General features: G+C 33.0%; 1 protein-coding gene across 2 annotated transcripts in view; it reads left to right on the top strand.

Moving 5' to 3' along the window:
* Positions 1 to 26,445, top strand: part of LOC118201109 (protein DENND6B) — a 180,323-nt gene that overhangs the window by 90,133 nt on the left and 63,745 nt on the right. For both annotated transcript variants that reach the window (XM_085822994.1, XM_085822997.1), the window contains exons 11-13: positions 3,578 to 3,673; positions 8,990 to 9,078; positions 13,880 to 13,948. In XM_085822994.1, the coding sequence (XP_085679120.1) occupies positions 3,578 to 3,673; positions 8,990 to 9,078; positions 13,880 to 13,948 (254 nt within the window). The remainder of the gene's footprint in view (positions 1 to 3,577; positions 3,674 to 8,989; positions 9,079 to 13,879; positions 13,949 to 26,445) is intronic.

Here is a 26,445-nt window from a genome sequence, read left to right as displayed (position 1 = left end):
CTTTAGTCATAACCTGTTGAATTACATTTAAGCTAACTACCAGCAAAAGGGATTTTAATTTCATATACTTTTCAAGATTAAGCTGCTATACGTGCATATTATGTTGCAGCTAACAGTAGGTAAAGAATGGCTAATGCTGCATTTTAAATTTTAAGCACTTAAGTTCATAAGAATATTGTTCTATATTGAGCGTTTTCATTTAATAAACTTAAAACATTTTGAGAAGAGCGTAATTTAGAATAGAATATTGGAAGAATCTTAGCATTTTTCCATGTAATGACATTCGTGATTTTGATGTGACCAGAAGAGAAATAGAAACATTTTATACATTTTTTTTAAAGCCTGAGTACATGTACACTATCTACCAATAACTGTTTGGACACCTATGATAGAAAAGAAAAACAAAATTTATTCATATTTAATACTAGATAGAGCCTTCCCAAGTGGCCATGAACCTTGATTTGTTGCTCCAGAGAACTCATTTTCACTGATCAGTGGTCCACTGTCAACATGCTTTGCACCATATTAACCAAGCAACATGTTTGAACTTTGTGATCAGAGGTTTATGGACAGCAGCATGCCCGAGAAAACCAAGTACATGTGCTTTTTTACAGAGGGTATTCAGTGAAACGGCACTCTTGGTACCCTGTTGAAACTCATGGAGTATGTGGGCAATAAGTTGAGTGTGGTTCTTCCGACAGCATCTGTCGGTTCCTATCTCCTAGTTTCGCTGTTTTGCTGACTCAAAGCACATTCCAATAATCACCCCTCACCTGCCACTTCTGAATCACATAGGCCACTATCAAATTTGGATAATTTAGCTTACTAGATATGTCCCTTAAGGATCGGCTGTTTTTGTGATACCTGATGCTTACACCTTTCTCAAAATCAGATAACGCTGCATACTTTGTAGCATTGTGCTTGCCACTAATGCCAATGTTGTTTTCTACATGATATTTAGTGGAGGGTGTGATGTATATTAGGACTGCATATATCAGCATTTGAATAGGTATCCAAATATTTATTGGTAGATAGTGCACAAGGCAAATACAAATTAAATTTCCATATGTGCTGTATCTTTATCTGCTTGCCAAACTGAACCAAACCTAAACTGCCTATTAATTTAAGTATAAGAGAAGATTTTGTACAAGGAAAATGATTAATTAAAATGCTACTAGCAGGGGAATATATGACACTGTGTAGAAAACATTAGCACTCCATTTCACATAAAAATGATCAAACCTTGAAGTTAAAGTTAAGTTTTATTTTTTCAGAAGCATATAAAAAATAAAAAAATAATTTATTTAAATAAGAAATATTATCTTCACATCTAGAAATAATTAATTACCTGTTGAAGAAGTGGCTTTTGCATGCCATGGGAACTGCTTTTTGTTGATCAGAAAATCTATTTGGGTGCTGTGTGTTCAGTTGATGCACATAATGTAAACAGTATTCTCTATAAACTTCTCATATTGGACAAACTAGAAGTCCCCATTTTTTAAGTGTCTCTCCAGTCAAAAATTCCATAGCTTGATGTCAGGAGTGAAATGGTTAAGCAAGACAAAAATAATATATTTCCTCCCTCCCATCAAAAACTTATATTATTCTTCCTGTATATTTTTTAAAGTGCATTTTGTATTGCAAATGTATTTTTCTGGAAAATTATTTTCATATGCTGTGAGTTTGTAAATTCAAAGAAGTTAATAAATACAGTGGTGGCCAAAATTGTTGACTTTTTTGGAAATTTTTATGTTTTTGAACTTTGTGTGCTTATAGAAAATGTTATGTTTCGCAAAATGCAAACTTGTATATATCATTTTAAAGCGAATTTATTACTGAATTCAATACAAAACACAAAATTCAATTATTTGCAATACAGAAAAAGTTATATGACTTTAAAATAAATAAAAAACACAGTTATGAAGTGGTTCGTAATGTCTTGCTTTCCTGGCCAATCACTGTTCTTGTTCTGAGAACTAGTCAAATGTTAGTAACTGCCAGTAGAAGCTGACATCGTGTTTACACTTGAAACAATTCATTATTTTGCTTTGTTCTGTAGAAGGAGGACCTGTTTCTTATACACTGCAATTACAAGTAGGAATTTTTGTAAAAATTTTTAATATTTAGTCAAGAAGCAATGACATCAAATAAAAGAGTAGATTGGACACCTAGAAAGAGATGTAATATTATTGTGTTACAAGAAAGTGGTCTTTCCTATGCTGAAATTGCAAGACAGGTGGGTGGTTCAATGACTACATCTGGAGTCCGAAAGTTTTGTTTACGATATCGGGAGACAAATTCTATAAAAAACAAAGAAGGAAAAGGCAGAAAAAGGTGCTCCACATCTATTGATGACAGAAGAATAAAAAGACTATGTCTCCAAGATAGAAAAATGTCATCCAGCAGCCATCAGAAGTGATCTGAATGATGCTGGTGTTTCTGTCAGTTCAAGAACAATCAGGAGAAGATTAACAAATGTTGAAGTGAGAGGTAGAATTCCATGAAAAAAGCCTTATCTTAATTTTCAGCAACAAAAAAAAAAAAAAAAAAAAGACTACAGTGGGTAAAGGAACACATTAATTGGACAGATGATTCAGTGGTCACAAGTTATATGGAGTGATGAAACTAAGATATCGTTATTCGGTAGTGATGGGCGAAAATATGTAAGACATAGAATAGGAGAAGAGCTACATCCTGACTGCATTCAAGCAACTGTGAAGAATCCAGTTAGTGTTATGATTTGGTCATGCATGTCAGCAGATGGTATTGGTCGCCTTCATGTCATCGATGGGACACTGAATGCCAGAAAATACACTGACACTATTCTAGAACCAAAACTTCTACCTTCCATCAGAGATCTCTTTCCCAACAATGCTTCGTTTATTTTTCAGCAGGATTCTGCCAGGAAACACTCCTGACCTCAATCCTATCGAAAATTTGTGGCACTGTTTGAAAACTCTTGTCCGAATGAGGCGCTTATCAAATAAAAGGGAAGTAATTGAGGCTATAATTGTTTCCTGGCATCATGTAATAACGAAAGAAGAGCTTAAAACTCTTTTTAGCTCAATGAAATGTTGATGTGAAGCTGTAATCAAAAATAAAGGGTACCCTACTAAGTACTGATAACTCACTGCAATCATCAATATCTAATGCATATCGATAACTATTATCATTTAACTTTTTTTGTATTGCAAATAATTGAATTTTGTGTTTTGTATTGAATTCAGTAATAAAGTCTCTTTAAAATGATATATACAAGTTTGCATTTTGTAAAACATAACGTTTTCTATAAGCATACAAAGTTCAAAAACATAAAAGTTTCCAAAAGTGTCCACAAGTTTAGCCACCACTGTAAATGCAGTTAAAAACCTCTAAAACTGTCGCACATAATTTCAAGTAATTTAGGTCTTCTTTAGTAGTCACTTTAACGAAATAATGTTGAATGCTAAAGTTTATATTCTTTTTTCATATATATTGGCATCAACAGGATATGATCACTGTAGCAGGTTTCACTCTACTTGTTGAATTGTATTATTATTTCTTTCTATTACATTGTATGGATTTTCTTTTCATTTAGCATGATATGGCCACTTCGTTATTGCTGTGATTATCGGCCTTTCTTTACTATTCATGATAGTGAATTCAAAGAATATACTACAAAAGTACAAGCACCGTAAGTAGTTTGTAATTTACTATTTTTTGCATTTAAAGTTGTTCAAAATAGTCACCATTAAGAGATACTTTTTATGTATATGATTTTTCTTTAATTAAAAAAAAAAACTGTGCCTTCATTTAAAGTCATCATGCTTTTTTTAAATTGCAAATATTTAACTTGCTTTGATTTCCGAGAAATCGTTTACATTAGCAAATATGGTTAACACCCAAACATCTAAAGCTGCAGTTTAGAACGAACTGTAAATCATGCAAGTATTCAAGAATGGTGGAGACTGAAGTCATTTAAAATGAAAAATTTTTAAAGTACTGGGATACTGGGAAACCATTTGAAAATTTGTCTTTTACATAAGATAAGTGTCAATTTTAAGTATTGAATTCGGGAAGAAGTGCAAGTATTGGAAGGAATTTATTATGAAGTTTATTATGCAGATACATTTTTATAGTGTCGTAATTGATTAGGAACTGTTTAGGAAAAACAAAATTTAAACAATTTTAATACATGCCGTAGAAAAGTATAGAATTTAATGATATAGAATCTGTATAATAATGTTTATCATATTAGTCATATACACTCTTTTGCAAAAAAAATCGAAGCACCATGAAGGAAGTGATTGTTTTTGATGAAATTGAATATGTGTATAGTTTATGCACAGACAATAAAATGGTTAAAAAATCAAGGTCATAGTACCTGGTCATGGCTCACAATCACCCATTGAGTGTTCAAATTAGTAGTTGGTTGAACCACCCCTGCCGGCAATGTATGTTTGAACTCGTTGAGGCAAGGAGTGGTAGAGGTTCCTAATGTCATCCTGCGATACATTCTGCCAGGCATTCATCACTTGTCACTCCATATGTGCAATATTTTGTAGTGTCCGAATCTGGTGGCCTACCATATCCCAGACATGCTGATTGGTGAAAGGTCTAGTGACCGTGCTGGCCAAGGAAGAGTATCAACCACACAGAGACAGTCCAGAGATATGCGAGCGGCATGTGGCTTGGCATTATCTTGTTGGAAAATGGCCCAGGATGACATGCCCTGAAGGGTTATGCAACCTGCCACAAGATGCTCTCAATATATCGTTGAGCTGTTAAAGATATACTGAGGATGACTGTTGTCATAAGAAATAGCGTCCCACACCATCACACCAGGGATTATGGCTGTATGCCTTTGTAAAACAAAGGCTGATTGGGACTGCTAGCCCTGTCCTCTCTAGACATGAACATGGTAGTCATCTGCTTCAAGAGTGAAGTGAAATTCATCGCTGAACACTATACGATGCCAATCTGATGGCAGCCATGATGATCGGAGGTGACACCACTCCAGACGACTCCACCAATGTTGTGGGGGCAAAGGCAAACGTTTTAAAGGCCTCTGTGAGCATAAACTCACATCAGACAAGTGGCATGAGATGGTGGACGGTACCACGGGAGGTATAGACATGGCTGTAGTGCTTTGATACCATTGGGTATCAATGATACCATTGGGGTGGTTCAGCCTTGGCGAACAGTTATCCTATCTTGCCTCACATTTGTGCTCCTTGGCCTTCCAGAGCATTCATTTTGTCGATAATTTCCTTGTACCAATTATTGTTGCCAATATCTTTGCACAGCAGTGTCTGTACGCTGCAGGTGGCAGCCTATTGCTCGGTATAACCACTCAATTTCACGCAACCCTACAATTCGACCACGTTTAAAGTCATTTAGTTGTATGTAAGGTCTTCGGTATCATCGTAATCCCATCTTTAATTGCTTCTTTATGGAATTACAGTACAATGACTCTTTGATATAGGAGACGATTAAAACTATCAAATTTTATCTGCAAAAAATGAAATTTTTGAAGGACTTTTTCTAAAAAATCCTATAAATATTATCCTATAAATCTTTGTTACTCTAAATATGTAGTTTAAAATAATTTTACTAACTTCTAAATAGTAATTTTTTTATTTAAAATAAAAAATTAATAACTTGTTTTAAAATTCTGAAAATTTTTTAGTAATTTACATTTAACATTAAAGAGGCCTTTTTTTGTGTGTGGGGAGGTTGAGTTGGAAAACAAAAACCAAGTTTTAAGACAGATATCTAAGAAGTGGCTTGCATGATTATTACAGTCGTCAAAAGTCGTTAATCCGGACTCGTCGGGACTTCGGCGATTCCGGATAATCGATTTTTCCGTATTATAGATCATCAGTTTAAATCTGGTAAGATGGTATGCAGAAATTACAGAATTAAAAATATGAAAATGTAATTTATGAAATAAAGAACAATTATGATATAAAGGGTATCAAAATTTACAAAAAGAAAAAGCTTAATATTTATTTGTTTACTTTATTAAACATTTCTTTCAATGTAAGTTGTTTAAGTTTTGCTTCGTTTCATGTGATAATACTTTCTCTTTAATTCTATTAAATAGACATAATTTCTTGTTTAGTTACAAAGTTCCGCTGTTCAAGTCCTATAATTGCTGTGTTGAGAATACCGACTAATTTGTCAATCGAAATGTTTTCGTTTTCAATAACCTCTGGGTCACTTTCTTCACTATCGGAAGCGAATTATAATGACGAGGAACTTGATTTAAATCATATTAAAGACGAAGTACATCGAGATGAAATACTACACTTAGTAAGGAATTATAAGCCAAATAAAATAAAAACATCTGCCCGGAAGATAAGGATAGTGCTGACAGATCAACTTCCAATCCGCGGCGTGAAATTGATAAACAGATTTCGGATTTCAAACATACTTTCGCTTTGTAGATACAAATTACATATTAGTAAATGTATATCGGAAATTCTATTTGACATAATCGAAAGTTCAAGCTTACTTTTATGAAATTGCTCTAACAGTCTGCAAAAAATAATAAGCCGGATCCAATTCGAAGATTAAGGAACAACGCAATCTGCAACATTAACTGAATTAGATAATTTTAGCTTATACGTCCATTATACATAAAACGTGCACGCGAAAACGTTACACATTAAATGCGCATGCTCACAAATATATTCGCAGCCGTAAAGGTCTTACGCGCACTCTTAAACGCCTGTGCGTGAACGCAACGCATGGGCAGAAAGTTTGTAGCTTTGAGGTCCGGATTATAGATCATTCTGCATTGTGGGTGTCCGAATTAACGACTTTTGACTGTATAAAATTTGTTGTTTATGCATAGTTTGAGGCATTGAATTGAATTATTGGGGGGATTGGCATGCCATTACAGAAGAAGTTCAATTTTGATTCAAAATATATGTGTTAGAGTAATACTGTCTATAAGTCTAATATTCTAAATTATACCTTTGAGTTCTAAAAGATGCAACTTAAAGATTGTTTATAAGCCAATTAAAACAAGAGATACAGAACTGTCTTTTCCCTCCCCCCTTTTTATCATACGTACTTGCAAGCATGAGTATTATCCAAGAACTGTTATTCATAAAATATGTTTTAATTTTGGTACTACTTTCGTAGACGGTTGCACGGATTTTGGCGATTTTTCTTTTGGCGAATAATACAACTTATGGTAAACCCATTGCTGGATGAGTTATTTATGGTAACCGATACTTTGCTGTCATTTTATTAAAAAAATAATGCATTTTATTATGCATAAATTCCGTGTTTTAAATATTATTTATGGCTTCTAAATATTAAAAATCAATTTAATTTTGCATTTTTATTTGAAATAAAAATTTTGTTGTTTATAATATTTGATATAATTTTATGTTGTGGATGATGTAATCAACGACGTCACCTTACATAAAAAGTAATTGGTTTTATTAATATCTATAAATTTAATCTAATGTTTTAAACATTATTTATGGCTGTTAAATATTAAAATACAATTTAATTTTGCATTTGTTTTAAAAATGATTTTATTATGAATGATTATTTAAATAATTTTAATTCTATGCATGATGTAATCAGCTCCCTGATTGGTTACTGAATATCTGTGCATTACCGCACCATTTTAAAATTTTATTATTCATCTCTTCGAATTCCTCAGATTTCAAATGGAATGGATATCTCCGTTTCGAAGATGAATGTTGTTATTGGGAATTACCAAGAATTATTGGTATTGAAATAAAAAAATTGCCCTTTGAGACCTTATTTTGGCCAACCTGTCTTTCCTAATCAAAGATTTTATTTATAAATTGTTAATAGCATTAGAGGAAATTTATTTTGAATTTTTGGTGGAAACCTTGCTAATTGCTTCTACCATAAAGTGCGATGAAGATGGTTAAAAGAGCCGATTCAATTATGATTCCAATTTTTTTGTGGTACTTATCAATAAACAACAGGTTTAAATGACTCAAAAAATGTAAGTACATATTTTTCTTTTATTTTATAATTGTATACTTCAATTTTTGTTAAAAAATTAATACACTATTTTCAAAAATTGCTGAGATAATTATTGTCACATATGTTTTAATGTTAATTATATTCTATATAACATATTTTAAAGTATTTGAATTTAATAATTTGATATTCAATTTCAGTAATATTTTAATCTAATTAAACGTTGGCACAATGTTTTTATAGCGGTGTTTTTATTCTCTTTTTTGCTATATGAAAGTAATAATAATAGCCTTACTTTAGTATTTTATACTCATAGTAAATGTATTTATTTACACTTGCCTGCCATCTTAAAAAATGACATTTTCAACAAAAAATTAATCCATTACTTTTAACGTTTTTTTTTTTTTTTTTTTTTTTTTTTTTTTTTTTTTTTTTAAGTTTTGAATACTTTACTATGCGTAAAAACAGCGTTTTTCAAGATGGCTGACGATTGTAAAAATTGCGCCAACAATTGTGCCAACGTAAATCGCCAAAAATCCGTGCAACCATCTACCAAAGTAGTACCGTAATTTTTTATAAATTGTAAAATAAAATAATTTTGCTTTGGGCATTTACTGATTGTAGACTTAACTGGTTTTCATGTAAGAGGTAGATTAGATTTCACTTTTTCTTGTTATGCGAGAGCATCATCAGTGTTACGTAATATCATGCGACAGTTTTTTATTTTAGGAAGGATACACTTCAAAAAGTTTAATCGTATTGCTATTTTATAGAAATGCATATTATCTAAGATAATATTCTATTTGTAATTATAATGTTCACTTGTGGTTATATTGATTAGTGGATATGTTTTTGAAATTTCTAAATTTATTTGACCTTAAAATCAATTTGAAAGAAGAATTTATATTCACATTTCATACTGTAAAATGTTAAAAATTTTTTTAGTTTGCAATAAACATATTTTTAAATGCATACATTTTTTTTACTGAATTTTAAGAAATTGATGTTGACTTAATTATGTTATTATTTGCAGCCCACCTATTATACTTGGTGTTACAAACCCGTTTTTTGCTAAAACATTGCAACATTGGCCTCACATTATTAGAATTGGGGATCCACAAGGTATTGCCAACTTCATTTAATCCTAGATGCTTTATATTTTTCCATACTTTTTTATGTATATGTAATGTTGCTAGAAAATTCTGGACACAGTTTTGTTCTGAAAGTATCTTTATTTTCTGCCATGACTTCAAAAACTGAGCATAACACCACAGCAGTCTGTGGTAGAATTGCAAAATAAGTGGTTGGATGAAAGAACCTGAAAAGCAGGTACTCATCTTAAAAGTTCTATGTATATGCAATCTATGAACACTAAAGAAAAGCAAATTATGATAGGTGGATAAATTTAAAATGCAAGGGTACTTTATTATTATTTGCTATAAAAAGTTTTGTATGAATATATAAAGTATTTGACTTTTCTGTTTTCATATATAAGCATATGCATCAGCAACATTGTGTAAATATTATGTGACAAGAATTTATTTTAGGAATGACTGCTTAAAGACTAAAAGATTAAGAATAAGCTTGTTGCTGTTTTTAAGATAGAAAGAAGAAATTTGCAGAAGAATTTAGAAGCTGTAACGAATTAATTACTCATATGTATATATAAGATAAAAAATATGTGAATCAAAATTATAATTTAAACTAACGGTAACTTTTATTCTCTCTCTCGGTTCTAAAAATTGTAAAAAGTTATCTCGATTTCATCATTTCTAGCATCTTCCATTTTGCAGCTGATGGCGTAATAATTAGAAACTGAAACTTTTTAACTCAAACCAAAACCTTTCTCTTTGTGTGCTTCCATCTTTGCATAACTATGCACTTCAGCTTCTCTTGCTTGGACATAACTTCGCTGTCTTGTTTGCTGTTGCAAGAATATCAAAAATATAAATGTTGTGTAAAAAGGCACGACTAGAGTGCCAAGTGATTATGGCCACAAGCTTCAACTGGAAAATAAAAATGGAATTAAAACTGCCTCGACTGCCAAACTTCTTAAATATTATTAAGTCAACATATTAACATACTATGCAATCAGAAAATCAGAAGTCTTCCTTTTCAATATGGATCGACAATCTGTCCTATCTGGGTATTACGCATTAACAGTTCTCTGTTTTTCCCTTGCTATTATTTCATATATATATATAATAAATAAATAGATAAATAAATATATTTATATATATGATATATATATATGAAAGCAAACTTCTAACTTTAATTCACTATAACCTCTTTTATTTTCTATTTCATTTGGGAACTTCATCTCTCTGTCCTAAAAATAGCACTTTAGTCTAAACTGCGTCATTCAAATTAATCATGTAATCTTACGTAACTGTTAATGCAGATGCCTCTTGACCAATCACCAAATGCAAACCAAAACTTTTCTCTTCGCTTTCTTCCATCTTGCATACCTATGCACTTCAGCTTTGCTCTCTACTTAGCTAAGATGCAATTCCGCTGGCTTGCTTTCTTTCTCAACAATATCAAAAATGTAATCTTCTGTGGAAAGGCACGACTAGAGTGCCAAGTGATTGTGACCACAAATATCAATTGGAAATAAAAATGGAATTAAAACTGCCGTGACTGTGAACGTTTTTAGAAACTATGCAATGAAAATTCTTCTTCAATATGGATCTAAGCATGTACCTACAGTGTTCCGGCTTTTCCTTCTGCTTTTTATTATTTCATATATATATATTTTAATAAATCAAAGGGAATTAATTAAAATTAAGGGGAACATAATTGACAGAAGCAGGTAGAGTTAATTTGGTGGAGGCAGATATTTCCATCTTATTAAATTTTGGAATTTTCAGACAATGCACTTTCTGTCCTGACCTGCTTTCAGCAAGAAAATATGCAGCTACTTTTTTAACACCTTTTTTCTGTGAATTAATATCTGCCTGCTTGCCCAACTGCACACATACATGCAATGCCTCTCTGTTTGCATGTATTTATTTATTAGCTGAACTTATTCATTATTTATTAGCTGAAGAAATAATTCTTTCTGCAATAAACACTGAATTTCAGAAAGAACAAACATCACATTCTTCCATTCTCGCCACCTGTTAATTTTTCAGATTGTAGCTTTTTTGTAGCTATATACAGTGTAGAAAGAAGAGTTTCCAATTCTGAAAGATATTCTACAGTCTTTCTGTTAGTAAAACATTAGGGTTATCTACATCTTCTAAAAAAGTTCTTAATTCTAACAACCTCTATATCATCAAATATGTACTTACTTATCGTGTTGCTTGATCAGTAATTACTCCTTTTCCTGCTCGCTTCCTAAGAACAGCATCAATTTTGGGAATTCTTGTTGCTATTGCTGCTTACCTAAATTTACCAGGGAGATTTGTAACTAAATGAATCAGTCTAATCACTAATGGAAAATATCACATCCATTCTCCTCCCTTATATTTATTTATTAATATGTGAATAAAATAGAAAATAATTATTTATTAATGTATATAGTCCATTAAAAATAATAACTCAGTTTGTCATTAATTTGTTTTTCAATTCACTTTAATTTCAATGAAAGAAGTCAGAGCGACTCCAGCTCTGACTTCTTTCATCCCAGCCCAACTCCAACTCCATGACTTCGACTCTGACTCCACAGCCCTGGGGTGTAGTGACTTGTATGTTTATACATTGGTACAGAAATGCTTGCCTGTGAATAAATGTTAGCAGGTATTTACTTCCTTGTACGAAGTAAAAAGGAAGTATTGTAATCGCGAAAAGTTTCAGGCAGCACATTTCAACGAAAATATCCATTTTGACCACTATCGAATGAAATTTAACGATGTTTTTGCATAATATCTGTACGTGAGGACAAAATAAAATACTCTTTTCCCTCAAAAAGATTATAAAACTGCTTTAAAATGACTTCTGAAGAGAATTTTTCGTGGCGTCTGTACGAACGTATTCTGAGTTATAATATGAACAAAATATAATACTGTTAAGTATGTATCTCGCATAACTCAAAAGCGAGTAGCCTCAGAACAATGAAATTTTGTATATAGGACTGCTAATACATGTAGATGTGCACCTCGTATTTTGGTTGCAATTGGCCACACCAAACGTATATAAATATATTTATCTGTATATCCACTCTGTTACCCGGCTCAGTGATCTCAGTTTCTTTACCCTTATATGTTTGTAAATTGTACAGTTTTTGCTTTAAAAATGATTGAATTATGTTGTTCTTATCTTCCAGTTAAGGATTTTATGCCTTTAGTAAATTTGTGTGCAATATTTTTAGAATTATCAGCAATTTTAAAGTTGTTTAATTGCCGTTAAGCCTGTTTTCAATGGCGGCCATTGATGTTTACATTTGAAACAGGAGACTAGTGGATTTGTTGCCAATCTAGAGAAACTTAGCTTCCCAACAACAAAGATAACACATTCATTTATTATTGCCAATTAAATCATGCTGAATTCTTTCTGGAATTTTTCCGAGGAAATAAGCATTTGAGATTTACTTTGTAATTTTTAATACAGATATTTTGACTTTTTATGTATTTTTGCCTTCTCGCGAAGTGAGAACTGAATTAATTGAATGAGAAATACTCAATTGTCTGTGAAAAACTGTTTCTTTTTTGTTTTGTTTGCTTAATTTCTTTTATACATCATTCTAGCTTTATTATAGTATTTGAATAGAACATGTGGCAATGATTACATAATTCTTTAAATGATATAAATTTTGTGCATTCTGAGTTATAATATGAACAAAATATAATACTGTTAAGTGAACCTAGTGTCAGAGTGTCGCTATGGTAGACAAATAGAGTGAATTTTAAAGAATGCATTTATTCTATTGTGGTTTATGTGCTGTCGGTGAAGTAGATTTAATTCAATCCAATAAGCTTAAATGAAATGCAAGAAAAAATGCGTATAATTTAATACTTTGTACAAGGAAGTCATGTGGTGTACGCATCAGATTTTTATTATTCATCATTCAATATTGCTGCTCTCTCTTTTTTTTTTTTTTTTCCTCTCTTTTAGATTTTCATGATATAAGTATGCAGGATTTATTGTTTTTATTTGTTTGGTACTTTTCCGTTTTGCCGGTGCAAACATCGCCAAGCAGACTTTGCTGGCGACACCATACAGTATATACATAAAAAATTTTAACAAATGTTAGTGCTAAGAATTTTTCATTTTGAAGGCATAAACATTTTAATATGGTTCAAAATTTTGTAAAAAGACATTAATTTAAGAATTTACTATGCTTTCATGGTTAAACATCTTGATTCGCTGGTTCTTATCACGTGACCCCAGGTGATCTCATTTCACGTAAACTAAGCTACAAAAATCTAATTCTCTCAGTAATTATCTACATTAATTTCAAGTTAAATCTTAATTTGGAATACTAGTTTAAATGCAAGAATTATTTCAATTTGTACAAATAGCTTACTCTTTGCTTTCTGGCATCCTAATTGACTTAATTACCGCAAATGGTCTTAGGGTATAAAATTTAACTATCTTGTAAAAATTCTATGTAATTGTATGCCAGTATTGAAAGAAACAATCAATCTGATAAGAAATGGCTGCGACTTGTTTTGAAAATGAAACGTAAAAGGTTACCATCGAAGATATTCCGTTTGGCCTCAGTTGTACCATTATTGGCGACTGTATCGTTCGTGCCGGCAAAGCGGAAAAGTACCATTTTTTTATTCGCATGTCTTTTTTATTTTCAAACAGGTCAACTCTGAGGTATTTAATAATGCAAGACTTTTTAGCTTGCAGAAGCAGACCTAAATCTTAAGCTGTAGCTTTATATGAATTTTAAATCAGTTCATCATGAATTATATTTTGACTTTTATTTTCTTATATATGTATATGTTCATTAAAAAACTTCAGTATTTTTCAGATTCTACTGGTCCGAATAAACATAAAATAAAAAGAGCTGGTAGTATTAAGGCTTTAGATTCTAAACCTGGTAAGTATTCTGCATTTCATATTTATAACATTTTAAACATGAAGATACTGCATTTTGATTAAGTAAATTATTATCTAATTTTACAGAAAGAGAATACTTAAATAATTTGACTCATCTGAATTTAAATGTGTTGCCATTAATATATACACAGATATATTCTTCTTTATTATTTATTTCTATATTTAACATGTGACTAAAGGTTAAGTAATAAAGGGGGGAAAATGTCATATATTTGAGTTTTGAAATGAGAAAAAAATGTTTTCTCTCCGTTTGGTTTTCCTTTATGTTCAGATGTACTGCCTAATTCAATATATTAGGTAATATGTGTTCACATAAGAATTTAAAATTTTTAATGGACTTTTATTAACAGCAGTTAAAATTTCACTCCACTGCAGTTAAAATTTCACTGGAGAGAAGAATTAAATTAATAGCTATATAAAGGTGCTTTTTAGTAATTCTGTTAAATGAAATCCAGTGAAAGATGGTTGGTAGCTCAAGCTCAACAGTATCACATAGTCCAATGAGATTCACTTTCACTAAACAAGAGATGTGCAAATTTTTGTATTTTTTCCCTACACTTGTGGAAAGGAATGCAACAGCATGGTTCAGATTCTAATTTCAAGGATTATGCTAGTACTTGGATAAAAACCTTTGCTTGTGGAAATGTGAGTGTGTTGTTTAGAAGTTCTCCGATAGATTGTGAGAAATGCTATGTGATTGGGAAATTGGCAGCTGAACAGACACCAACATAGGTCTATAAAGACCTAAAAGTAGCCAAAAGCATCAGTTCAAGAATATAGAAATTGTTTAAAGACACTGACAATATATGCAGAAACAAGGTAAAAGTCAGAAGTGTGTCATACCAGACCTCTCAGTACTATTATTTGGCAATAATTGCTAAAAAAAAAAGTAAACACCTCACATTAGCCCAAACTGCAAGGGAGTTTGGTACAACTACAAGAGCTCAACTGTCTAGATATACCATGAATGACAGGCTACATAAAAGAGGGCTGTATGCAAGAAGATCCATAGTATCTGTCCCGCAAACTCAGGTTGTGAAATGTGCCTTGTTGAAATGCTGCAGAGATTGTGTTGGAGCAACATGGATTGGAGCCAAGATCTTTTTATTGGTGAGCCTTGTTTTCATCTGAAGAGTGATTCCAGACATGTTACAATCTGAAGGGGGCAAAATACAGACAATAAGCCTGAAAACATCAGCATAAAGAACATGGAATCATGTTAAGGGCAGGCATTGTTTTGAATGTCTGTATTGGAGTTTCATGTATTTACTAGTGCAACTATGAATGTTGAAATATGTTGAGTTGAAGTTTTTGATTTTTCTGTCAAGTTGTTAAGGGTTGCAATCAGTAGTAACTTCCTCCGAATAAATGATAATATTCATCCCCATTGTGCTTTATATACTAGTGACCAATAATCTTAATGGACAAGGAGTCTAGTAGTTTGAGTGCAGTGCATACTCTTTGGATTTAAATCTCATAGAACATGTAGGATGCTGACTTGCATCACTGGGGTTCGCACTTAGCAATATCCAGTATTAAAAAATTAATATTTTCTTAGTTTCTTTAAAAGTTTTATTTAAAATGAAATATCAAAATTCTGGCTACCTTTTCTTCCCAGGTGGTGACTGTATCTCCTTCGATGTTGATTCAGCATACAATGAATGATAACGGAACTAAATGACCACACGGTTAGACTAACACTAGAATATAGTTAAAACAACATTAAAATTTCTATCTCTTTTTCCGCAGTTCAAAGTGCATTGTAGTTAAGGCTCTGCTTTTAACACTCCCCCTTTTGAGTTTCGGGAGCACTGATCCGGAACTCAACACATTTTTGTCCATATCTTGAGGGAGGTTTAACAACATGTCCAGTTCTTGTTGTAACAAGATGGTAATCGGGATTCCCGGCGCGCAATGAATTGGAAGTTGATCTGTCAGAACTATTCTTATCTTCAGGGCAGATGTTTTTATTTTATTTGGCTTATAATTCCTTACTAAATGTAGTATTTCATCTCAATGTACTCCGTCTTTGATATGATTTAAATCAAATTCCTCGTCATCATAATTCGCTTCCGATAGTGAAGAAAGTGACACAGAGGTTATTGAAAACGAAAAAATTTCGATTGACAAATTAGTCGGTATTTTCGACACAGCAATTATAGGACTTGAACAGCGGAACTTTGTAACTAAACAAGAAATTATGTCTGTTTATAGAATTAAAGAGAAAGTATTATCACATAAAACGAAGCAACTTACATTGAAAGAAATGTTTAATAAAGTAAACAAATAAGTATTAAGCTTTTTTTTTTTTTTGTAAATTTTGATACCTTTTAGATCATAATTATTCTTTATTTCATAAATTACAGTTTCATATTTTTAATTTTATAATTTCTGCATGCCATCTTACCAGATTTAAACTGATGATCTATAATCTGGAAAAATTGATAATCCAGAATCGCCGAAGTCCCGACGAGTCCGGATTAACAAATTTTGACTGTATAAACTGCACAGGTTAAAATTAGGATTCATATCTTCTTTCTTTCTTTCAGTAGTAATAGACCTGCTACATCCACTCCAATAATTTCAAAAATGCATGCGTTTTTTACACGATCTTCAGGAAACATTCGTACTGGAATATCGGGGTTTCACTCTAAATCTTTGACAAACAATGCAAGTTTTGATTACTGCTTTTATAGTTTGTCTACTTTTCAGTATCCAATAATTTTCCCTCCAAGCTGCCATTAGTGACTGTATTCCACAATATCCAAGCTCTTGACGTTGGAACAGAATCAGGCACTTAACTGCATGATGATCTGATGGTAGAACAATCGGACTCAGAAATTTTCATCGTCATCTCTCAAAAGAAGTTTTGTTTTAATTCTCAAAATTCCACCAGCGTCTGTAAATATCGACAATGATTTTAGACGTTGAGTTTTCTCAATATGGAAAGAGTCTTCTTGAACTTTTTTCAAAATTTTAAGGTCAGCTTCTTTAAGCTCTTCAGTAGATAGTTCTCCTGAAATTTTGTTAGGTGTCTTAGAATTCCTATAAAACTTATAAATCCAACTAGTAATTCTAATTATTCTCTTATAGGAGGTTATGTGGTTTATATTATCATTACTCTGATTCATGTGAGACGCTATAGTTTTCTTCTTTTCTGCATTTACCACATCTTCGTCAGGTGGCAGATCATAATCCAGCCATTTATCTTTAGAATCTTTAAGCCAGGGAGGTCCTTCATGCCATTTTTGCTTTAGTAAGGTTTATACTGAGCAACCTCTTGATGGTATGTCGGCCGGATTTTGAGATCCAGGAACAAACTTCCATTCATTGGATTCTGATAGAGTTCTAATTTCATTTACACGGTTAGATATAAACGTTTGCCACGGCCTTCTCTTTGATTCCAATACAGTATGTCTGTGGAATCGGACCAGTAGACTGACTGAATATTTTCTAACTTCAAATCTTTTTTCACTGCATTGGTTAATCTAGCCCCAATAAGACAAGCTAGCAATTCCATCCTCGAAATCGATAATCCCTTCAAAGAAGCAATTCTTGATCTAGCTTGTATTAATTGACAAGTTACCTTTCCCTCCTTTTCAGCTCTAAGAAAAATACAGGCCGCATATGCAAACTTAAACGTGTCACTAAATGTATGCAATGTTATGTCGGATTCACTAAGGTCTAAATCAGATAGTCTGAGGTATCTTGAGGTTTTTATTTTCTGGTAACTGATCTTCCCATTTTTCAAATCTTGAGGATTTTATTTAATTAAATCTTCCAGTAATTTAGATTCCCATGAGATTGCCAGCATTCCTGAAGAAGTGGTTTAGGAATTAACATTAACAGGCAAGTGAAACCTATTGGATCAAATAATTGATGTGCTTTAAACAAAATCTTTCGTTTAGTAATCGGTTCATTGTTCTTCTCAGTTTCTGTCAATTGGCATGACAGGGTGTCATTTTTAGTATCCCATTTGAGACCTAAAACTGATACATCGTTTTCATCTACATAAGCTGAGCTATCTCTAATGAAATCTTGTATCTCAGGAAGATAATTACTTCTCCATCCACGTAAGTCAAATTTAGCTGCTTTTAGAATTTTTTGAGACTCTCTTTTGAAATATTCTAAGTCAGCAACAGAGTCAATACTTGCAACATAATTATCCACGTAAAATGAATCTTTCAGTTTCATTGCAATTCCTTTCAAAGGCCTTCCTTCTTGTTCTAGATCATGATTTAAAACAGGTGCAAGTAAAAAAGGGCTGCTTGAAATACCGAATACGACTCTGCAATGTCTGTATGTGATTAACTGTTGGGGATCTCCATCTTTCCACCACATAAACCGTAAAACATCTCAATCATTTTTGTTTAGGCTTATCAGCAAGAAGGCTTGCTTGATATCTGCAACAACTCCGATATTTCCCCACCTAAACTGATTTAAAATTGTCGGAATCATTTCAATTAGATTGGGACTCTTCTCGATGCAGTCATTCAATGATACAGAGCTGCTAGTTCTAGCAGAACCTTCAAACACAGGACAAACTTTAGTGGTAGAGTTATCTTAAAATATCTCTCTATGTAGCAAATAATGAATACCCAACTTTTCGTGATCAACTCTTTCAGTGATACCTTCTTTTTCCCATTGATTGAAAACCTCTTCATATTCATTTAATTGATTCTTTGATTTCAGAGATTTCACTGTGATTTTAAGTCTTTTTTGGGCTAACTCTTTATTATCAGGTAAAGGAGGATGTCCTTGTAACCAGGGTAAATGAACCTTGTATCTGCCACTACTGTCTCTGCTAAGAGTTTCTCTGAAATGTTTCAAAGCCAGTTCTTGAGTCTCTGTTTTAGTGCGTTTTTCACCACTATCTTTAATACTCAAAGTATCTAAACTCTAGATATCTTCAATCTTTGTGTTTTTCATGTAAAGTGGCAATACTAGCATTGAATTATTTGCCGAAGCATCTTTTTTCTTATATTTACCCATTACTGTCCACCCCAAGAGAGTATGAACTGCAACTAAGCCTTCTGAAAGATGCTTTATGTTCCCCGTTAATAATTCTCCCGCACAGTCAGCTCAAATGAGTAAATGGATTTCATCTGAATTATTTTCATGTAGACAAGATCTATCATTTAAAACCATATCACTTATTAAAATACCAAGATCTTTTAATTGGTTTAAGCAATGCAAATCATTCAATTTAGGAATAGAAGCACAAATTTTATTTTCGTCTAAAACTTCTAATTCACAATTAAAGCTTCCATCTATGTGGGTTTAAAGCGATATTTTTTGTGCTTTTCTGTGTGTGTAATTCCACTGAATAAACCATGGCTTACAGCTATTTCTCCTATCTTCTTTAATTTCAAGTGGTGAGCAACAAATTTAGACACATAACTTGTTTGGCTACCCATGTCTATAATTATTCTTACAAGGTATTTTATATTGTTTTCCGTAATATACACTATCGAAGTTTGAAGATAAACCTCACTTGAACAGTTATTATTCGAAAGAACTGTGTTCTGACAAACGTCCTTTATTTCAGTAATTACAGCATTATCACATGACTGTTTTTTTGTCTGAGTAACACATTATTTTCAAATGTCTTTTGCTGCCACATATGCTGCACTTTACCTTTGCTAAACATCGAGAAGAAATATGACCAGATTTCAAGCATCGGAAACCAATTACGTTTTTAATTAGAAGTGATTTCTTGTTTTCATATGGTAAACCCTTTCTGTGTAAACAATCTGTGCTTAAATGTAAATTCTTTCCACAGAAGGTACAATGTTTAGATTTGAAGGCCAAATTACAGATTAATAACTCAGAAGCTGTCACGGGACACAATTTTTTTTTTTTTTTTTTTTTTTTTTCTAATCGCACGCCAACCGGTCTGGAATTAGTAAATGTATCTGGGTGTAACACTGGGGAGTTATGAAAATGCAGTTCTGTTTTTTCTTTAGCCATTAACTGTTTGTGCAAAAAGCCAATTAGATCATTAATAGAATATTCATCTCCTATTTCTTTATTCAATTCGAATACAGTCAAAAGTCTTTAATCCGGATGTCCATAATCCGGAATGATCTAGAATTCGGACTTCAAAGCTACAAACTTTCTGCGCATGCGTAAACGCAGCGCATGCACATCATACTTTTACGCATGCACGTTTAATGTATAATGGACGGTATAAGCTAAGCTAAAATTATCTAATTATCTATTTCAGTTAATGTTGCAGATTGCATTGTTCCTTAATCTTCTAATTGGATCCGACTTATTGTTTTTTGCAGACTGTTAGAGCAATTTTATAAAAGTAAGCTTGAACTTTCGATTATGTCAAATAGAATTTCCGATTCTGGAGCTGCCAAAGGATCTACAAAGCGAAAGCATGTTTCGATTTCCATTAAACAAAAAATGGATAAAGGCATGAAGAAAGTGACAGAGAGGTGATTTGTTTCTCTAACCATTCTGAAATCTGTTTATCAATTTCACGCTGCTCTGCGGGGGAGGGTGCATCGCGGCACGCAGGGAACTGGAAGTTGATCTGTCATCACTATCCTTATCTTCAGGGCAGATGTTTTTATTTTATTCGGCTTATAAATCCTTAACTAATTGTAGTAAACAAATAAATATAAAGCTTTTTTTTGTAAATTTTGATACCCTTTAGATCATAATTGCTCTTTATTTCATAAATTACGGTTTCATATTTTTAATTTTATAATTTCTGCATGCCAGCTTACCAGATTTAAACTGATGATCTGTAATCCGGAATCGGCAAAGTCCCAACGAGTCCGGATTAAAGACTTTTGACTGTACAGTAGACTCCCGATTATCCGCGGGTGGATTATGCGTGGAACGGATTATCCGTGGCTGCTGCACAAAGTTTTTTTTTTTTTTTCCTCCAGCATAAAGCAAAGAAAATAAAGATGTCCACAAAACTGAGCGAAACGTTAAATTTGCTAAACATCGTGCTTATTTATGGCAAAAATATCCCAGGCCTTCTCGGAACCTTCCTCTCGGCCTTCTTGGAACCTTCTCCTCGGCCTTCTCGGAACCTTCCCCGCGGCCTTCTTGGAACACGTCCACTTCCTCCCACTCGCCATTGTTAGTTTAAGCCTGATAGTGTTTGAGAACCGGAGTTAATTTCTTATCTTTTTTTGTGTTCAGTGCTTGTGCGTTTTGGTTTTGTGTTTTTCGTTACCGATTTAAAATGTCAGGAAAACGAAAGAAGGTTATGTTAACGATTGCACAAAAACTAGAAATAATTTCCAAAGTAGCAAACGGCATTACAAGGCAGCAGATGGAATTGGATTACGGAATCGAGGAAACAACAGTGCGTGACATTCTAAAGCAAAAATATAAACTGGTGAACTTTGCATCAATGTCGGACAGTGCTTCCACAATGAAAACAAGAAAAACTATGAAGGGTTCTACCTTTGATGAGCTAGACACGGTATTGACAGAATGGTTAGCTCAAGTTCGAAAAGAGGGTATTCCTGTAAATGGTCCTATCATTGCGGCGAAGGCAAAAACCTTTTTTGAGTTGTTAGGCCTGAAAGGAAATTTTGATGCGTCTTCTGGCTGGTTGACTCGTTTTAAGCAGCGGCATGGAACCCGAGAAATTGGACTTCATGGGGAGAAACTTAGTGGTGACCAACAAGCAGCCAACGATTTCCACCATGAATTTGAAGAATTTGTTTTAAAAGAAGAGCTATCTTTTGAACAAATTTACAATGCCGACGAATCGGGACTTTTGTGAAAATGTCTTCCCACTCGCGTTTTAGCATCTGAAAGTGAAAGTAAAGCGGCGGGTCATAAAAGCAGCAAGGAAAGGATCACTATCATGTCTTGCAGTAGCGCTACCGGTGGACATAAACTTAGACTTGTTGTCATTGGAAAGTAAAAAAAAAAAAAAAAAAAAAATAAGATCTTTCAAAGGCACAAGGATAGAAAATTTGCCCTTTGATTACTTTAACCAAAAAGAAAAGGATGGATGAACTGAAATATTTTTCAAGATGGTTCGAATAAATCTTTGTTCTTCAAGTGCGTAAACATCTTAAATCGAAAAACCTGCCTGAAAAAGCTGTGCTATTGATCGACAACACACCTTCTCACCCAGCAACAAGCATGCTAAAGTCTTCTGATGGACAAATTTTTGCAAGGTTTATCCCCCAAAACGTTACTGCACTAATCCAACCCATGGACCAAGGAGTCATTGCAACAATGAAAAGAACATACCGAACCAAGTTGCTAATGACCAAAATTGAAGAAGGTTATAATCTGAAAGAGTTTTGGAAACACTACACAATCTTGGACAGCATCTACGATATTGCATCTGCATGGGACTCATTGAAACCGTCAACCCTCATAAAATCATGGAGAAAACTCATGCCTAATGAAGCCAACAACAACCTAACCCCTTTGAGTTGTGAAGAAGAGAATGCCCCCAGCATACCTCTTCCCTAGCAACATATCTAGCATGCTGCAAAAGTCTTTCCACCCCTACATTGGTATGTATTTCCAAATTGTCTTTGAGTAACCTGCCCCTCCCTGAAGTTTATACATGCTTAAGTGAATCACCCTTTATATCTCTAAAAATTTATGACACCAACTTTTCCCTACTTCACTTTATCTAAATAAACTTTTTGACAAAAATAGGTGGTTCTTCATTTTGAAGGTATGTCAGGCATGACCTTCCCCCCTCCAAAAAAAAAAAAAAAAAGAGATATCTCATACAAGTTTCAAATTGGCTGTAAATTTATTCAAATTACATAAATTTTTTATATTGTTCCCTTAATTTTTCGCACCAATGGAAATCATTTAGTACTGCATCTGAAGTTTTTTATATGTTTAAACATTTATACTTGCCATATGTATGTAAAAATATGATTGGAAAATTTTTTAAGTTGAATGTTATCATTTTTAGGTCCCCCCCCCCAAAAAAAATTCCAAATTAATTTCGTAAACATCATAGAATATTTTGATTACTATCATATTTTATTTATTCTTCATATTCCTTAATCAATTTTAATAATTCAAAAAGTCTGACTAATTAATGAAATTATATGAAAATTAGATTAAATTATAATAATGTGACTGCTTATGTACAATTGTAACTAACTTTGAATACAGTATTGAATTTGATAGCCTCCAAATACACAGACGATGTAAAAAGAAAATTTGTTGAGATATGATGTAGTGTTGAACTTTAGTGCCCACATACATATCATATTTAAATCTGATATGAAAATCAGATTCAACAGTATTGAAATTAAATATGGGACAAATCCTAAGCTTCTTAAATTTGAATCTGACTCTTAAGAAGTTATCAAGTCTTTCATATTAAAATCAGAAAAAAAGGACGAAAAACTTTTAGTTAGTATCAAAAATGTTAATTAAAGCAAAATTTGAAATCTGCATTTAATGACAAACAGATTTAAGAATGCAGGTTTTAAAATATATGTACATATTTATTTATTAATGAGATATGAATGGGCTTTAGTAAATGGAGTATATATAAGGGTTGCCACGCTACCTGGAAAACCCGGAGAACCGGGAAAAGTCAGGGAATTCGAAAATTGACCAAAATATTCAGGGAATTTAAGTATTTTTGTCAAAATCTGGAAAAGTCAGGGAAGTTCATACAACGATCCCGCCAAAAAAAGCGATTTTTGCGCCGACGTCGGAAGAGGTAACTTTTTTGGCGAATTATGTATCACGTGAGTGTCATTCGGGTAGCTGGCATAGAGCCAATTTTCGCAGCTCCAATTTGATTGTCTTTTAGAAAGGCAAAGCAACTTTCCCGCAACATTGGTTTCCAATATTCTCGAGAATCGCATGTGCAATGCATGAACTAAAGAAAGTACCTGTTCTCGTATAAAACAAAATGGGTTTAATCCTAGTATACGGTACCATGGAGGTTAGAATCAAAGAATATGTATTGTAAAGAAGGAAAACCTCTCTGCAACAGACGTGGCTGTGGCTCCGTTCCATCATAGAAGGAAAACAGCTGTGCATGTCTGATATATCTGTTGCCAAAGCTCGAAACCGGTGTCGAAGTTCGAAGGTCACGTTATCAAGAGTTCATAAAATGAATATCGTTTAAAATTTCTTTAACCACTTGCGCTTAAAAAGACGTGCCACGCACGTCAAGATGCTTTTGTCTCATACCGCGAGCGACGTGAACACCACGTCGATAAGCATTTATCGCAAAAATGAAAATAACGTGGTGCACACGACGCCTAACAACGAGATTGTTTATTTCTCGAGTTACAGCTCTGGATTGCACTCGCAGATGCGGAGCGGCGTAAATAAGACACTTTACGGCTTGTTATATTGTAGCGCACGGCACCGCAACCGTGAAGTTTAGTCTTAGCGCAAGTGGTTAAACTCTAAAGGAAAAGAAAATATTTTTTGGTGCAAGTAAATTAATTCATGGATTAGTTATTTTCAGGGGGAAAAAAAACTACGAAAATCCGTTTTTAAAATTATTGCGAAAAATCCAAGAAGAAACGTCCTTTGATAAAACGTTTCTTCTTGGATTTTTTCGCAATAATTTAAAAACGGATTTTCGTAGTTTTCTTTTTGTCAAAAAGCGTTTCTTCTTAACACGTGTTTCTCAATTTCCTGTACACATCCCAGAGAGGGAAATTCTGGCCGCCAGGTTCCGTCGCCAAATCCCTTGGCAAATTTTCCCTCCGCATTCTAGCGGCGTAATAGCATTTTACTTGTATGGAACCTTTTCTTCTTTACATAGACGTTCTTTGGTTAGATAATAATGGGATTTGGCGACATCTTGATGCGCAGTAAACGGGTCATTTTGGTCTTGGCGACAATTTTCAAAATCGTGCCAAAGCCTTACCGTATACTAGAATTTTACCGCAAAATCTTTTTAAACCTTTTTTTTTTTTCTTTTTAATAAATACCTTGCCACTTTGCAGTAAAATAAAAAAATAGTAATCAGTCATCTAGGCTAGCCATGTAATATAACTATATTCCCTAAAATATCGTTGATTATTCTAATTCAATTTTTAAGTAATTATTTTTATGTTATTCATATAATTTAATGTTGCTTCTTCCCTCTAAATTTATTTATCATTAGTAAATAATATTTCCAAATTTCAGGAAATTTTCTCTGGCATAATCCTGAAATTAATTATAGCAGTATGATGACATACCATCACGAAATTTAATGCACATATTTTTTCCTTATGTATGCTGCAAAATAAATATAAAATACCTCAATTTATTAAAATAGATTTCTTTCTTTCGTTTAGCTGCAGAATGTCTGCAAAAAAAAGCCTTATTTTATTCCAGATTGGGAAGATTCTAATCTCAATCTTCAGTGGAGAAAACAACAACTATTATAATTATATTTGTGTTTTCAAGTGTTAAGGTGCCTTTTAAGAACATACCTCACGCAAATTAAATTTACCTAAAATCTAACTTAACTATTTAGCATTGCGTTGTGATTTATAAGGACCGGATTAGCCTCGTGTTGAACTGGTGATGATCATGAGTAATAATTAAATAAAACATACATTTGTTATCCAATATATATATCTTAAATTTTATTAAGTTTCTTAAGTGGAACACTAAACAAAATTATCAAAGTATACCAAGAATAATTAAGAATAAATGTCCTCTGGGATTTATTGAATAATTAAGTGAATTTGCTACACAATACAAGTAATACCATAATTAATTTACCTCTTAGCACAGCCAACGTACATTACGCGGATAGACTGGAATTTTCTTGAAACACACCTGGAAAACCTGGAAAAGTCAGGGAATTTCATTCTCCTGTTTGAGTGGCAACCCTGATTTTAAACTCTTATATCTTGAGATTCAGTTTCTCAATGTAATTTATCAAATATGTTTGAAAAAGAGTTTAAATTTTTTACACTTTATCAGAATCTTTTTGAATCAAAGAGATATTTTTGAATCGAAGTAGATATTTTGGGGAAAAAAAAAATGATTTTCAAAAAAAGATAGGTAAGCATTAAATATGAACACTAATTCTGTGTCAAAATTTAAGAATATGGGTTGCTGCTCAAATGGGATATATGGAAGGGCTCAGGTTCAAATCCTGGAGAAACCATAAATGTATAGTGTCTCTACGGCATGGGGGTGCCCTAAAGTGTATGGTGAGCCGAAAGTGATCTTTGTATGTTGGGTGGCAGGACAAGAGGAGTGCAGGACCCTCAGATCTCCCAAAGTGCTCTTCCTCAAAATTGGTGTGGAACCATGCAAAATTGTTCTGTTATCTATGTGGTGCCCCAGGCTCTTCTTGCCCGCAAAAGACGCAATCAATTACGTGAGCTATTTTGTGAGCTTTTTCTGATACCATCAAACAAATTAGATTAGTCAAACAACAAGAAGAATATGGGTCTCAGTGATCCTGGTTCCTGAAATAGCAACATTCATATTCTTTTACTTTTGTTTGGGAGAATAAAACTGGTTTTCACAAAGTTTTGA

Source organism: Stegodyphus dumicola, chromosome 1 (assembly GCF_044657685.1).
Source record: "Stegodyphus dumicola isolate Sdum_Otavi_A_Nest chromosome 1, ASM4465768v1".
NCBI lineage: Eukaryota > Metazoa > Arthropoda > Arachnida > Araneae > Eresidae > Stegodyphus > Stegodyphus dumicola.
This window is presented reverse-complemented; position numbering and strand designations above follow the sequence as displayed.